Here is a 15,591-nt window from a genome sequence, read left to right on the forward strand (position 1 = left end):
GAAATTTCCTTTCAAGCTGATTTTTTACAGCACTTCGCACACCCGCACACTTGCCTCTGAACAGCTGAGGGCCAAGGCTGCTTTGGGCTGGGCTGCAAAGGCCCACGTGCCTGGGGCACCAGAGCGGAGGAGTGGAGCGGCCATTTTATTAACAGGTTTAGTCTGTGGGGACGGAGAGCACCAGGGAGAAAAATGGTGGCAGCAAGAGCGAGCCCAAGAGATGAGGAGACAGGACAAGTCCCAGGAACAAGGGTGAGACGTGACTCCCCCTCTTCTTCTAAGAGATCTCTCAGTCTAACAAGAATATGACAAAACACCTCTGTTTCCCTTATAAAGGGGGAAACCATGCTCCTTCGTCTTTGTGGTTTACATACCTACAAGATCTGTCCTGGGAGCTGATGGAAACAGCCATCAAAGTGCTTTTAAAGCTGGAGGGATGGTAACGGGGGTGATGTGTGAGCTGGAATTTCTTTCATTCCAATTTTTCCTGATTTCCATTTTTTCAAATATTTTATTTATTTATTTGAGAGACAGAGAGGGAGAGAGAGGGTGCAAGCATGGGGGCGGGGCAGAGGGAGAGGGAGAAGGACAAGCAGACTCTGCACTGAGCATGGAGCCCTGGCATGGGACTCGATCCCATGATCCTGAGATCACAACCTGAGCTGGAATCAAGAGTCAGTCACTTAATCAACCAAGCCTTCCAGGCGCCCCCTTGATTTTCATCTAAATTAAACTTGAGAAATATTTCTGGCTTCTTAAATTTAAACCAATTTTTAAAAAGCCATAAAGACACAAGTGAGTGAAGCCTTGTCACTAGCAATAATGACATAAATTCATAACTGAAACATTCACTCTGGGGTTTGGAGCTAAGAGCAACTGCACGCTGAAATCTGACCAGTGTGTCACCTTGGAGCCCTGAGGGAAGGCGGAAGAGATATACCCTCACCCACAGCAGGGGCAGAAGTGGCTTCAGTCCTATGTTCTCATGGCCTCTCCTAAAAAAAGGAGCCTAGAAAGAGTAATCCACGGGGCACCTGGGTGGCTCAGTTGGTGAAGCGTCTGCCTTTGGCTTGGGTCATGATCCCAGGGTCCTGGGATTGAGCCCCGGGTTGGGCTCCCTGCTCAGTGGGAAGCCTGCTTCTCCCTCTCCCACTCCCCCTGCTTGTGTTCCCTCTCTCACTGTGTCTCTCTCTGTCAAATAAATAAATAAATTTTTTTTAAAAAAAAAGAAAGGAAGGAAGGAAGGAAGGAAGGAGTAATCCAGAAGAAAATACAGTTCATGATAGAAATTTCTAAAACATAAACAGAATGCAGAGTGGCTGACTGCAAAGGTGCTGAACTGAAGGCGTAGTGATCATTTTTTGTGCCTCTCCCCCCACACAAGAAGGATCACTCTGGCCTTTGTGCAGAGGCTGGGGGGAGGAAGATGAAGGCAGAGTGGGTTTCATATGCTCTCCCTCATTATCATACATCCTTCTCCCCCCAAAAGCCGAATCTTCTGGTACTAGGAGCAACTACAATGTCAAACCCTCCTCTCCCAATGCAGTGAACAAAAAGAAAAGCCCTCACTTAGAGATCATTTTTAAAATATTGCTTAATTATCCATCATTGAAAGGTACACTGCCAAGGAAACAAGTTGATCTAGTACAAAAAGATGAAAAGCAGATCCACGAAGTTCCACTGTATGTCTAATGACTCCCTGGGAGGAAGCCGAAGAGCTTCTGTTTTTAATGTGTTTCTAGGACCTATGGGAGGTGCAAGCTAAGTTTTCATTTCCTGAGGATGTGCACGAAAAACAATGCTAGCCCTCTTTGGACACGGCATTTCCCATGTCAATCAAGTCAGCCGCGGGGAAATAAAAACCCAGCCACAGACTGTGACGCCATCAAAAATAATAATGCTTTGCTTTACCATCCAAAGTGGGCAGTTCAAGTGGCGAAAGGCAACGAAAAGAAAGAATGCCAAAAGAGCAAGGAAGTCCTCTCTTGCTTTTTTAGGTACAAGCTTAGACTTCCAGCCAGAGATAAAAGGTGTAGCTTAAAAGCCTCAAAGCAATTTTACAAAGGTCACTGTAATCAGCAAACTGAAAATCCAAATGATGTTTACCTTTTTGTTTTATGACACTTACTAGTGAAGGTAAATTCTGATCGGGCCAAAAAGATTCTGGAATTGGCCAATGTCCAACAGGAACACCAGTCTTAGAGTTAGGTCGTACATAAATGAGCTTATGACAACTATGCCATGGTTGAGGAGCAAATGAATTGCTTGGCCTGGCTGAATCCATAAGTCCATCTAAAAGGTAAACAACAAAGACAGAACAAGCTAAAACGGTCATTCGTGAAAAATGAAAGAACTAAAAGACTCTACTGGGATTTCTGAATGTTCTCTCTAGCATTTTTTTCATCTAATCCATCCCTCTAATCCAAAACCCACCCCCATCCTTAAATATGCCCTCAACACCTAGTTATATGGAAAACTATTATAAAATTAGTTTTCAATTTTCTGAATTTGGACACATATATTACACACACCAAACCACTAGTTATTTTTCCAAATTAGGCAAATGAAATCGCTCATCCCCTGGTACAGTTTTTATATTTGGGGGATCTGACAAAAATAGGTCATAAATTCCATTTAGATTTTCTTTCTATTCCCAATTAGATTTTTTTTTAAAGTATACCTTAATAAACAGACCCAATGACCACAAAGGCAAAATTAAAACAATCCAGATTCACTCAAAGATAGAAGGAATGTTGACAGTACAACCCATGTATAAAGTTTGGGGAAGGGAACATAGAGCAAACGCATCAAGTTTACTATAGGACTAATTCATGACAGTTTCCCCATGCACCATTAAGAGTCCATGGAAACTGGGCATTGTATAATGCTGAACAATGTATCCTGAATGTGTTTTAATTATTTAAACTAGCATATTTCATTTGTCCCCCCAAAAGAGGACAAGCAGAATTATATAAACTTTAATGCAATGATTCAATAGTCTATATTTGTAAAAGAGACGTTTTAATTATTTGAGTCATATTTTTAAAATTACAGGTCATTTGATTTACTTATTTAAGCATTACTTGAAACAAGTAATTACTTTACACCAAAAGATTTACTAGGGTCCCCGATCTCTAGGGAATACATGTAAAAGTTTCAGGGGACCAAGAGACAACCCCTGAAGTTGAGCTCACAATTCTGGGGATGTGCATTTTTCTGAGGAGAGAGTCCTTAGCTTTCGTGAGAATCTCTAAGGCTAAGATCCCTGGAAAGAAAATCTGAGCTATTTACAGGACACCAAATCCAACAGGCTTTCCGTAGGGTAGTTCCCAGTTCACCTTAAGGTAACGAACACAAAAGTATGGACGGAGCCATCAGTCGTTAGCAAGAGAACAAAAATGTCCTTCCTCAATTAATTTCATGAATCTCAAATAGGCCGTGAGGCTTCAGTCTTCTGTGATGGATGTTTTTAAAGTGGAGTTCGAGAAACCCTAGAATTAAATACCAATTTGTACTTGTGTGGCTTATGTCCATTATTCTAGGGAGAGAGGTCTCTGTTTCCAACAGCTTCTTACAGGGTTCTGGGAACTAAACATGAAAACGGTCAGGAACCACAGGATCCATGGCTTCAGACAGAAACGTGTGTCTTTCTGAGCAGCCACCACTGACTGTGGCCACGCAGTGACAATGTATGCATCAGGCCAGACAAGCACCATGGAAATGAGGTGTGTGAGCGCACAGGCATGAGGAGAAGCAGCAGCCTTGCACAGGGCTCCCAGAAAGCTTTGCGGTGGGGGGATCACATGAGGGAGAAGACCCTCCCCTTATACAAAAGTACTTCTGTGCTCACCTCTTTTGAGATGTTGAACTTTCTGTAAAATGTCACTCGAAAAGTTTCGGCCATTAAAAAGTGGCCGGGAAACTCCCAGTGTACGATCTTACAGGATATTAGCAGTTTCTGGACAAACATTCACAGTCTCTTGCTGACATGCAGTGACAAACACAGATTTCATAAAGGTGACTTGGCACATTTGGGGCTCACATGACCAACACCAGGTTACTGGTTGAGTGGCATTCCAAAGTGATTCTCCAGATATCTCGTGAATCGAGAGGTGAATAACACAGTGCATCCCCAGACTGGGACCAGGGGATATGAAAAAGGTAGGGAATAGAAGGAATTATTGTAAGAAGATCTGACACTGAATTAAAGTTGTTAGAACCTGACCACCCAGCTAGTGAGTGAATGGCAGTTGTTTGGATGGATGTTTGCAACCCCATGAATGTGTGCAGATAGTAAAGACCATGTCTATTATGAGTTTAATGTCCTCTCCGTCTCAGATCATTCTCCAGGGTTAAAAAAAAAAAAATCATCTACTGTACCTTCTCCGACAGGAAGTGGATCTGGTCCTGTTTTTTCAAAGTTAATAACTACGCCGCTCTGAATTTTCTGAACTAGAGATTCTAAACACTGATTCAACATCCTTTGTGTTCTCACACAGTAGGAGCGACCTATACGAGAAGGAAGAACAAACAGTGTAAGTTGGATCCAATAAAATATGACTTAACAATATAAGCATATGAAATCCCACAATAGATCTTGGACTGAATCTTGGACTGATCATAACTACATTGGAAGCAGACCTCACACGCATGACAAGCAGAAGGAGCAGCGCTAAAAGATCCTGAAGGAAAGCAAGACAAGACAGAATATGGTGCTTAAGAGAAACCATACCCTGCCGTTCTGGATTCTTCCTTTAGAAATATGAGATATTGCCAATACCTCCTGTGACTTCACACATTTGTGTGATGGCGGACTCATCAGTCGGTACACTCCCTACTTGCTCTGGTTCCGTGGAAGCCAATCCAGGCAAACGCAACACCAGGGCAAATAACCTTTGATCCCAACGAAAAGGTTCTTTGGTTAGTTCACTTCCGGGCAGAGGAGAATTCAAAGGGAGATGAAGCTGATAAGGGAAAAGTTGAGAAGTTTCATCATAAGAACCCATGCAACAGAAGAAAGAGTTAAAAGGGTCACTTTTCTTTCATGGACTCAGTAATCTTTCAGGGCTCATGAAGATGGAAGGTTTGATCAAACTTATTCTTTAACTGGCAACGCGGGCCTGCCACAGAAATAGCGGCATGTTCTCTGCCATTTAAAAGAAACTCAAAAAAAAAAAAAAAAAAAAAAAGAAATCTCACCTCTTCTTGAACACCAGCAGTACTCGTTAACTTGTTTCCATCTGTGATGGTAATTAAAATAGATGGTTCTAAAAAAAATGGATTTCTCCCCTAAAATACATTTAAAAAGTATTAGAGCCATATAAAGTAATAAAATTGTATTTAAACTTTTTTTTTTTTAACATTTGCCTTGCCAGGGATCTCTCAAGTGTGTGATAAAATTTGCCTGGATAAATAAGAAGGAAAAAATTAGGGACTGAAGTGGGTGGGACTCAAAATAAGGATCCCTGCTGAGGTAACATTCAGAATAAACTGAGGAATTCATATCATTCAGGAGCTCCCCAAACTGTAACATCCAAATACTCCTTTCTCTCTGCTTTCCAAGTAATCATAAAAGAAAGATATTAAAGAGATTATAAGGGCAGCAGCCTTCACACCCGTGAATCCATTCGCCTGAGTCAAAATTCTGGCATGGATGGGGGGACAGTAGTGACTTATGCTCTGGGATGAGGACAGTGACTCTGGTTATCGTGCACAGAGTTTTCTAGAGTAAGGACAGCAGGAGAACCAGATGCTATCTTGCCTTTCTCTTATTCTAGGGCTTTTCCGTTGAACTGGGAAGAGATGAGGGAGTTCAGGACACTGAAAATTTCACTTTAATGGCCTCATTCCAGTATTTCTCAGCAATTTGTTCATCCCATTCTCAGATATCTGAAGATATGATGGGGAGGCAATTTTCACTACATATGTTACGATCAAGCCACATACAAGGACCCTCCCACCCCAAAAGAGGGATCTTTTTTAAAGCAGATATTTAAAAGATACGGACTTCCTTTCGGCAGTTGTGAAAAGTAGCAGAGAACTCCGTAACCACGCCCAATTTTAACTCTTGCCCCAAGTCACCAAAATAAATTAGCTATACTCACTCAAAGTTTTTTTTACCTGTCCATAATTGTCTATTCCAGATATTAATCTATTGAGATTTAACAAATCAAATGAGGATCTTAGAGCCTGACCAAGAGTAGTCAGTCCAGAAGCCTGAAGATTTTTTAGTTCACTCATGAATGTTGCGTGATTTTCCTTCCAACCAGCCTGAAACCAAACATTTACAAAGAAATTCCCGATTATACAATGAACAATATATAAAGTGCAAGTATCAAACCTCTAACAAATTAATAGTTCCTTGATCTAGTTCTATTCTATGTCTTGATGGACCAAGTGGAACTAAAGCAAGCAATCAGTTTCAGAAAGATCTGTCAGCATTAATGACCAACAGCAAAGATGCAAACAGTGCATTCATCCGATCTTCTGTTCGGGTCCAATCGAACCTACCCAAACACCTCAGTATTTATAATACTTTGACGAGGATGATGAGCATGTCCTTGACAGAGACAACTCGCTCTTTGAGTGTCTGATCTCCTTGAACTTTTCTAACCAAGACTCTTCCTCTCAAACAATATTTTCACTTTAAATAAGAGTCAAGGGGCAATTCTAGGAATAGAGCCAAAACTCTTTGGACACAACCCTTCTGGCACCTTCAAACATTCAGAAAGCCCCAAATCTAGAAAAAGGGGGAGAAAGAAATTTTAAAAGTCTTGGCAAAGAAGCAGCAACCCCTGGCACCCAGCCAAGAACCAAAGACCCAAGGTCAGCAGCCAACATGCTGTGACTGAATGGTTGGTAGAAGAGAAGGGAAAGATCACTGTGACTGGTCAGTCACGGCCATAAAAGCAAAGCAGCACCAAATGCTAAGAAGAGAAGCCAAATGAAGACTCGGCAGCTAAGAGCAGGTCAGAGAGGAGGAGGCCAGCCAGGGAGAGAGCAAATAGCACAGCTCGGCCACTTGGTGGGAGGAATGGCTCCTTGAGTCTCAGTAACCCCGCAGGCAGCAGTGTGAGATGCTGAAGGCTGAAGTCATGCCAACCGCGCCAGAACAGCTGGAAGTGGAAGCAAAAGCAAATAATAAGCGATAAAGTAAAGCATTTAAATGTCATGTTTAGCTGGAGGCATCCTGTCCATGAGCCACACAACTACAGCAAATGCTATCTTCTTCGCTAGTTTCCCCAGTCTCCAGAAGCAGTCTGGGTCAGGATGAGTGGGAGACAACAGGGGGGCAGGGTCTGCATGACCTGGAGCAAAACCATTGGCTCTGAGGACCTAAATTGTATTCTCTGCAAATGAAGAGGGATAGGCAAGCAGGGACACTGTGGGAGGCTGCGCAAAACACAACGGGAGGGAGGACTCATTCCCGTTCCGATCTGTGAGAATGGTGCCCCTTGCGGCAGAACTGTCCAGAACCTGGTTATGATCCAGTCCAATCCAATAGTCTGGGAGTCTGTGAAATTAAAGATGAGCTTAGCTGGTTTTTTTTTTTAAAGACTCCTAACAGATCCTCTAGAGCAAAGGATCTAGAGGTAAAACTTTTCTACGTGTCCTTTGGCCACACTGTAGCTATGACTTCCAGCGCCCAGGGAATAGAGCCCAAGAATAATTCCTTATGGCCCCAAGAAAATCTTACTGGCTTAGACAAACTCAACTTTACTTAAAAGGAAGGCCTGTGGTGCCAACTGTCCTCACCAAATACCTACGAATAACAGCAGGTTACAAATCACACTGAATTCAAAAATAAGCTTTCTTCTTTGTGGCGGAAGAGAAAGGTCTACAGTCAGGAGGGACAGCCCCAATTCTGTCCTTCAGTCAGCACATTTGCACAGGCCCCATACACGCCGAGGATATGCAAAGGGCTCAGCCCTTGAGGAGCTCCTGCCACAGAGGAATGAGAAATGCAGTTCTGGAGGCCGAAGGGACAAGTGGCCAGAAAGGCAGGGAGGGTTTCTCGCCCAACATGGGGCATCTGCAGAAGAGCGTGGGACGTCCCGCCCTGATGGTGGGAATGGAGGGGCACACCAAGGAGAACTGAGCATCCATAAAAGGCTTGGGCTTCATGGGGAACCGCAAGTACTTTGATTACCATTGTTCTGGGTACACGACAGGAGGCAAGGCTGATAAGCGGGGCCCTGACTGTACGGTGCTTTGTACATTGTGCTGGGTAGTTTGGATTTTATCTGTTGGCTCTGGGGAATGACTTGAGGTTTTTAATTAGGGGAGTGGCACGATCAGATCTGGATTTTAGCAAGATCGTTCCGCTGGGGAACTGAAGAATAAATTGGGGGGTGGAGGGGAGACTGAAGCTCGAAGCAGGGAAACTGGTTTGGAAACTGCTGCAATAATTTATGGGAAGAGTGATGAAAGCCTGAACAAGAGCGGGGGAGGGGGAGAGGAGGCTGCCAAGGAATGAAGTATTTCAGAGGTGGAGTCATAAGGTCTTAGGAGCTAATCAGAAGGGCGGGGTGAGGGAGAAAGGTTGTCCATTGGGTTGAGCTTTGTGGCCTGGGCAAACCTGAGAATGGCCCGCCGTTCACCCACAAGCCACTTTATAAAGCTGACTTCTTTTCTGGAGTTAACTTCACTGAGCAATCTTCCTTCCACACCGTAAACCCAGCATGACATCTACAGCGAGCCTTGAACTTCTGGGAGCCACAAAGCAGTTCAAGGCATGACCAAAGAAAAATTAACAGACTACTTGATTTGGGAAAGGGCTGGGATAAGACATGGGTACCACTTAAGCAAGCATGCTATAACTCATCCAAATATAAAATAATGTATCCTGATTGTTCATCGTCTTACTAATCAATCTGTCGGAATAACTGCCCTTTGAGTTTCCCTTTATACTATGGATTGAAAGCATTTTACCAATCGTTTCTGCACCTGAATCACTAGCATTGTTTTTAGGTCAATTCCAAATCTTTGCAGTGAATGGTACACAATTTCTTTGCAGTACAAGAAATCTGGATGCTCCTCCCATCTTGGAACCACAAAGTGTGGGGGCCACACGTACTATCCAAAGCAATAACCATCTTGGGAGCAGTCTACCTCCTTCAAGAGAAAAACCAAATGTCCCCAAATGCATTATTCCTCACAATGCTGAAGGGGAAAAAGCCAACGAGTTAATCTCAATATTTAGAGAACTTTATTCATGTGACAAATCTCTTCCCAAAAGGTAATTATAAAGAGCTAGTGGTAGAAAGTAGATGTTTATATTCCTCATTCTCATTCTCATTTTATTCTTCACTGTTTGGAGTTGACTTTTTGTAATAAATGAAGTCAGGACAGCCCGTTTACCTTCTTTTTTTTTTTTAAGATTTTATTTCGGCATCAACTCTACATCCAATGTAGGATCGAACTCAAAACTGTGAGATCAAGAGTTGCACGCTCCCCTGACTGAGCCAGCCAGGCACCCCACACCCCCATTTACCTTCTTAATACAGTCTTTTCTTTCAACTTACTCCAAAGGTACCCTACTCTCATGTCCGTAAAGCCTTGACTCATGATGATGATTTCCATACATTCTTATGGAGCTTTGCAGCTTGCCAAGCACTTTCCCATTTCCCATTTATGTAGGGCAACCCTACAAATTAGGCATGGTATTACCAGCGCTCTTTTGTTTTCCTAAACCAGGAAGAAGACTTAAGTAGGTCTTGTTGCGGGGGGGATGACAGTGGCAGGGAGTCACACTCTGGAGTTGCACTTATTTGAATATTCACAGTTAAATAAAATGCATTACTAAAAGTTTCACCTGTTTCTTTCTACTTCTTAAGATGGCTACTAGAAAACGTTACATTTTGTGTATGGCTGGCATTATATGTCTGTTGGCTAGAGAGAGATGTTCTAGAAGGACCTGGAAGTCAGGCAAGAGAGCAGAGATGCACCAGATGCATTACAGACTGCGAGGCAGGGGGAGACGGGATCCAAGCAGGGTCTCAGGCAGGTCGGTCTGGCAGTGACATAGAGGAAAGATTGGAGAAGGAGAAACTGTGGTCAGGAAAAAGACAAACTAGGGGGCTTGAATTAGTAATCCAGGCCTGAGGGCATCAGGGCCCTAATTAGGATGGGAATGAAGAGGTTAACTAAGAAACATTTCAAACCAACAAGATAGGACCTGGTGACAGACAGACCATGCATGGGCCTCAGGAGAGAGAGCAGAGGGTGATGACAAAACTTCAAGCCCAGGACACGGAAGGAACAGAGGTTGACACAAAGGGATAAGCTGGGATGACTGAAATCCTAAAGAGTTTAGGGTCTTCACAGGTCAAGTTTCAAAAGTCTCCCAGAAGTCAAATGATGATGGTGACGACGACGATGGTGGTGCTGAATGATAACAACAGGTAAATGTGTGTCTGGGCCAATGTGTCAGGACCTCACTTAGGCTAAGGACCTCACTTAGGCTAAGCACAGTACCCTCCCAGTCCAGGCGCCGCCACCACCCCTGCTCTTATTTCTATTTTACAGATAAACACGCTGAGGCTCGGAGAGGATAAGCAACTCATCCAGGTCCAACAACTAGTAAATGACACAGCTAGGATTTGAACTCAAGTAGCCTAAGGTTAGAGACCGCCCATTTAAACCGCCATACTAGAGAATCTTCTACCATTCCACACATTCCACACATTCACCTTGTAGACAAGCCATGCTATAGCAGCTTAAAAGTTCATACATTTAATGGAACTTTCAGAGCTCATTTCACTGAAGCCTTCTTTCCCTGTGTCTAAACGTAGACCAGTCAGGTGTACAGAGCAATGACCTAGGACTTGGAAGACCCTGGTCTATCCTAGCTGTAACGAACTAGCCAAGCAACTGGTCCAGAGGAAGTCAGTTACCCCTTACTGGGGCTGTTGCCTCATCCAAGCAATGAAAAGGCTGAAAAACCGATTCTAAGGTCCCTTTGAGTTTTCATATCTTCTAATTCCCTACCGTTGTATAAATCTCACTTACAGAAAGGAAACACCTCACATCTTAATAAATATTTTAATTCAGGTCTAGTTGAAATTTGTATAGTCAACTGAAAACGTCTTTGAATACCAACAGAGAAAGAATGGGCCTTTTGGTCTATCAGTGCCTTGGTTCTAGCCCAGCTCTACTGACCAGCCACAAGCTATTTCTTGCCCACCTCGGATCACCACAGAAAGGAGAGAATATCCCCTCCTTTCCCCAGAAGGGCCAAGCCTAAAAGGAATACTCTCCACTCTCCTCTGCCACCTTCCTTCCATCTTCTTATCTGACCACTAGGTTTGGCAATAGGAAACTGGCATGCTCCCTACAGGCCTGTTGCTGAAACTCCTTCTAATTTTCTGGTATGTTCCAACATATGTTGCTTAAGGGGTAAGCTCTGCCCCTACAACAGACCTATAGGGGAGGTCTAGCAAAGTGTGAACACTTTTGGGAACCTTTTGGGAACACACGCCTAGGCTATGTCCTCCAGCCCAGCCTTTGTCAGGAAGATGGCCACTATTTAGAGCTCTGGCTGGCTCCTGTGTCTTACTTCGTCATCGGTTTCAATGGAGGAGGGAAAGGAGGGGGTGTCATGTAGCGGCTCCCCCACATGTCCCCGTCCTAACACTCGTCCTTCCTGAACTTCATCTCATTTTGGCCAGACCATTTCTCTGATTCATTGATTTTTATTTATTTTTACTTTATTTTTTTTTAAACAAGAGAACCCTTCCCTCCCTCGAAATCATGCCAGGAAGTATAAACAAGTCACAGAGATAAAAGCAGATCAACGGTCCTTGATGGGGATGTGGGAGTGGCACTAGAGCCCTTCGGGAAAAGCCCTGCACCATCTCTAAAGGGCACTCGTAAGCCTTTTCCAAAATATAAATCACCTTGTTAGGCTTAGCCTCACGTGCAAACTTAATGAACAGGCTGTTATTCTCCCCCTCAAAGGTAACTGAAAAACATACTTAGGACAGCTGCAGCTAACCTTCCACAAGACAAGTGCCCCCTTAAAAACTATGTAAATGGAATACTTATCAATCAAGAAATAAATGAGTAATTCCAATTCTCTAGGGTGATAGCTATGGAAAGGGAATAGTGGGGAATCGTCTCAAAGAGCAGAACTATAGCTTTTCACAAGCCGAGCTCTCTCACTGGAAGGGCTCGATGGCTGTGTCCCGGCCCTCTGCCTTCCTGCCGAGCCACCGCACTGACCCATTCTGGGCACACACACCCGAAAGCCTACTTGGACATTCCCCTGAAAAGTAATAGTTCCGCTCGGCCCAAGTCTTCGTAGCTTGTTAGTAAGCCTTTCGTGATGAATAAAAAGGAGATAATACGCATTGCTTCCCTCTCCTTGACAAGACTTTTTTATTTTAATCTTTTATTAAAGGAAATGAAATCAGCGTGGTAATATTTGCCCTTCGTAATCCCATACAGAGGGCCATCATGGACTTCGGGCTCTTCTTCGAGGTGGTTACAAAGCAGATGATTAATGGATTTGAGTATTTCCCCAGATGTCGCAAGTTAAAGCCAAAGAGTTTAAATTTAGCGGGGCCACCATTTCTCCTGTTGAAAGATAAACTGTTTTCCTTTTTTCCGTCTGCTCTCCGCAAGTTGCGGGCAAACTGGGTGTGCAGTGACTCCGACAATCGGACTAAATCAATTTCCACCGCATTTTTTAACCAACTTACTTTCTTCTCCCATCTAACGTTCTATCAACTTTGTCATCGCATACCGTTCTCACCTTGGTAAACGGACAGCGAGACGGAATGACGTGGAGAGGAAGAAGCCCTGCTTTTCCAATCAACTCTGTCTCTTGAGGAGACAGATGACTTTTCCCTTGGTCTTTGCCCTTAGCCTTATATGGAATATCTACGCGAGTTAAAACTTTAAAACTTCTGCAGTTTTCTTCTCACAACGAAAACAGACTCTAATTCTGAGAGAGAGAAGACAAGGTTTTCTTGCCCTCCTATGAAAACAGACCACTGTGATAGCCGAACCACCTTAAAACATTCAAACTTCTTTTTAAATTGTATTTACAGGCCACACACTTAGAAAGGAGCTTGTTAAAATGGTGAACTACACACTAGGAAGACACCGTACCATTAAAAGAATGAAATTGTCTTGCCTCTCGTATGTCCTTTAAAACTTTCTCCTGGTATTATATTTTCTAACCCTAACATCTTTTTCCCCCTCAAAACTCATGATTTAGACTGATTTCACTTTTGGGGGACTTAAGGTACTGACAGACTTTCAGGTTTAAAAGAGGTGGTCTATCATTCTGCATTACTAATATAGCCTTTTCTTATAAAATTACTAGTTTTAAGAATATTCAATTCTCTTGGATTCCTGATTGTCAAAGTCTCTTCCCCAGAGGCGCGTGATGTCCCGAACTTGCTAAAATCCTCAAAGTGCGTTATTTTGACTAAATCAGTTCTCTCCCTGAGAACTCTGAATGCTACCATTCTATGTTTTGGTCCACCAATTAATTTCCATCCACGTGCTTCAGGAAATACTACCAGTCACGACCACACAAAAATTCTGGCTTATTTGAGTCCTCTACTTGTTAAAAAAAAAAAAGTTCTTACGAAATTGCCCCCCTGGTACACTGCAGAAATGTATTTGACAGTCTGTGGCCAGCAGGACTGTTTTTCCAGCAGATGGCTAAGGCCCTAATGAATGTCTATTTTGTTAAAAGATTGTTATGTATTTATTTGAGAGAGACAGAGACAGAGAGAGTACGAGCACGGGGAGGGGCAGAAGGAGAGGGAGAATCCTCAAGCAGTCTCCCCACTAGGCACAGAGCCCAATGTGGGGCCTAATCCTGAGCCAAAGTCAGACATTTAACCCATTGAGCCACCCAGGTGCCACCATGAACATCTATTTTTAAGTAAACTGGGCAAAGAAATAATTCACAGTTTGAGTCTACTGACACAAAATTCATGATTTTGTGTCACCTATCTCTTTAGAAGTATGAGGTTGGTTTGTTTGTTTTTAGTGGGTAGGATTTTAGTAGGATTTTTTAGTGGATAGGATTGTTATCCTAAAGACTAGTCTAAAATATCTGCAAAATGCATTTATGAGTTTTCAATTCTTACCCCAGAGAATCAGGATGAAATTATGAAGTAGCACACCTCTCTCCTGAAAGCCTAAGATCAAAAGAAATTTGATCTTTGCCAGAGGATGCGAACACATAAAAACCAAACTTTAGAAACTTTTCTCTGAGAGTTAACTGCCCTGTTACGAAAGGAAAAAAAAAATACTTGGAGTAGCAAAGAATTTGCCAAACTCGGTCAGATATAGTGTTAAATGCTACCTCTCTCACTTACATACCATTTCAACTGTAGCTATTGACCTATTATCAGAAAAAAAAAAGTCCACTGCGCAGATCACGTGTTCAAATGTTTAGATTTTGGGTTCCGATAGAAGACACGTTTATGAACACATACACAAAATACAGATTAACAAAGGTGGCCTTGGAAAAACACAAAGACAGAGTGAGCCTAAGCCACCCACGCACTACAGAATGAATTGAACAGAGGAGACGGTAGAATGGCCACTCATGACTTAAAAAGACCACATAGCATCTCTCTCCTCCAGACTAATTTTTTAAAAGAGTATGTATTTATTTGAGAGAGAGAGAGATTGGGAGAGACAGCACACAAGTGGGGGCAGGGTTGGGGGGGAGCAGAGGGAGACAGAGTAGCAGACTCCCTACTGAGCACAGAGCCCCCATACTGAGATCATGACCTGAGCCAAAACCAAGAGTCACCAAGGCACCCCTAGACTTTTTAAAAAATTATTTTCTCAAAAAATTTTATGAGTAGTTTTTGTTGTGTTTTGTTTTATTTTTACACTATACAAGTAACCTATATTCATTATTAAAAATCACAACAGAAATACATGGTCAGGGGGAGCCTTCATGGCTCAGTCGGTTAAGTGTCTGCCTTCAGCTCAGGTCATGATTCCAGGGTCCTGGGATGGAGCCCCGTATCAGGCTCTCTGCTCAGCGGGAAGCCTGCTTCTCCCTCTCCCTCTGCCGTCCCCCCTGCCACCTTGGCTCACGCCATGTGTGCGTGTGCCCGTATTCTCTATATCTCTCAAATAAATAAATAAAAATCTAAAAAAGAAAAAAAGAAACACAAGGTTAGTTCCATACTCTTCAGACGTAACCATTGCTGAGAATCACTGATCTGTTAGCAGCAAACAGAAATGACACCAACAAGATGGAGTGACATTTACCACTAAAATGGAGTGACATTCCCTGACGTAAGGAGTCAGTGTGTAAGAAAGCACATTAGGCATGGACAGGAACCATTTTTCTTAAAATTTAAAGCAATTTTGAAATCACCCTGAATTCCACGCCTCAATTATTCCCCTGCATGCCTTTCGGTTATACAGTCTGACCTGTACTTTTTCCGGAAAGAACAGTGGAAATAATCTAGTCTAATCCCTTTATTTTACAGATAAGAAAATTGACTCTACAAAAGGGAAGTGACTTGCCCAGGGTCACGAATCTATCTAATCAGTGGCAGACTGTGGCTACGTCCTAAACTGACATCCCTAGCCACAGGTACCTGA

General features: G+C 43.0%; 1 protein-coding gene across 7 annotated transcripts in view; it reads right to left on the bottom strand.

Moving 5' to 3' along the window:
• LOC111162122 (integrator complex subunit 6 like) overlaps positions 1-15,591 on the bottom strand; it is a 67,589-nt gene that overhangs the window by 38,940 nt on the left and 13,058 nt on the right. For 6 of the 7 annotated variants that reach the window (XR_002641558.1, XM_022526304.1, XM_022526302.1 and 3 more), the window contains exons 3-7: positions 6,121-6,270; positions 5,200-5,289; positions 4,781-4,964; positions 4,381-4,509; positions 2,129-2,292 (exon numbers count right to left, since the gene is read on the bottom strand). Coding sequence is in view for 6 of the 7 variants with exons in the window: in XM_022526304.1 (XP_022382012.1) it covers positions 2,129-2,292; positions 4,381-4,509; positions 4,781-4,964; positions 5,200-5,289; positions 6,121-6,270 (717 nt within the window). In the remaining variant the exon portion in view is untranslated. Of the gene's footprint in view, positions 1-2,128; positions 2,293-4,380; positions 4,510-4,732; positions 4,965-5,199; positions 5,290-6,120; positions 6,271-15,591 lie in introns of those variants that run through there. The other variant, XM_022526306.1, reaches the window with a different exon arrangement.

This window comes from Enhydra lutris, unplaced genomic scaffold (assembly GCF_002288905.1).
Source record: "Enhydra lutris kenyoni isolate GAN:26980312 unplaced genomic scaffold, ASM228890v2 scaffoldscaffold89, whole genome shotgun sequence".
NCBI classification, from domain to species: domain Eukaryota; kingdom Metazoa; phylum Chordata; class Mammalia; order Carnivora; family Mustelidae; genus Enhydra; species Enhydra lutris.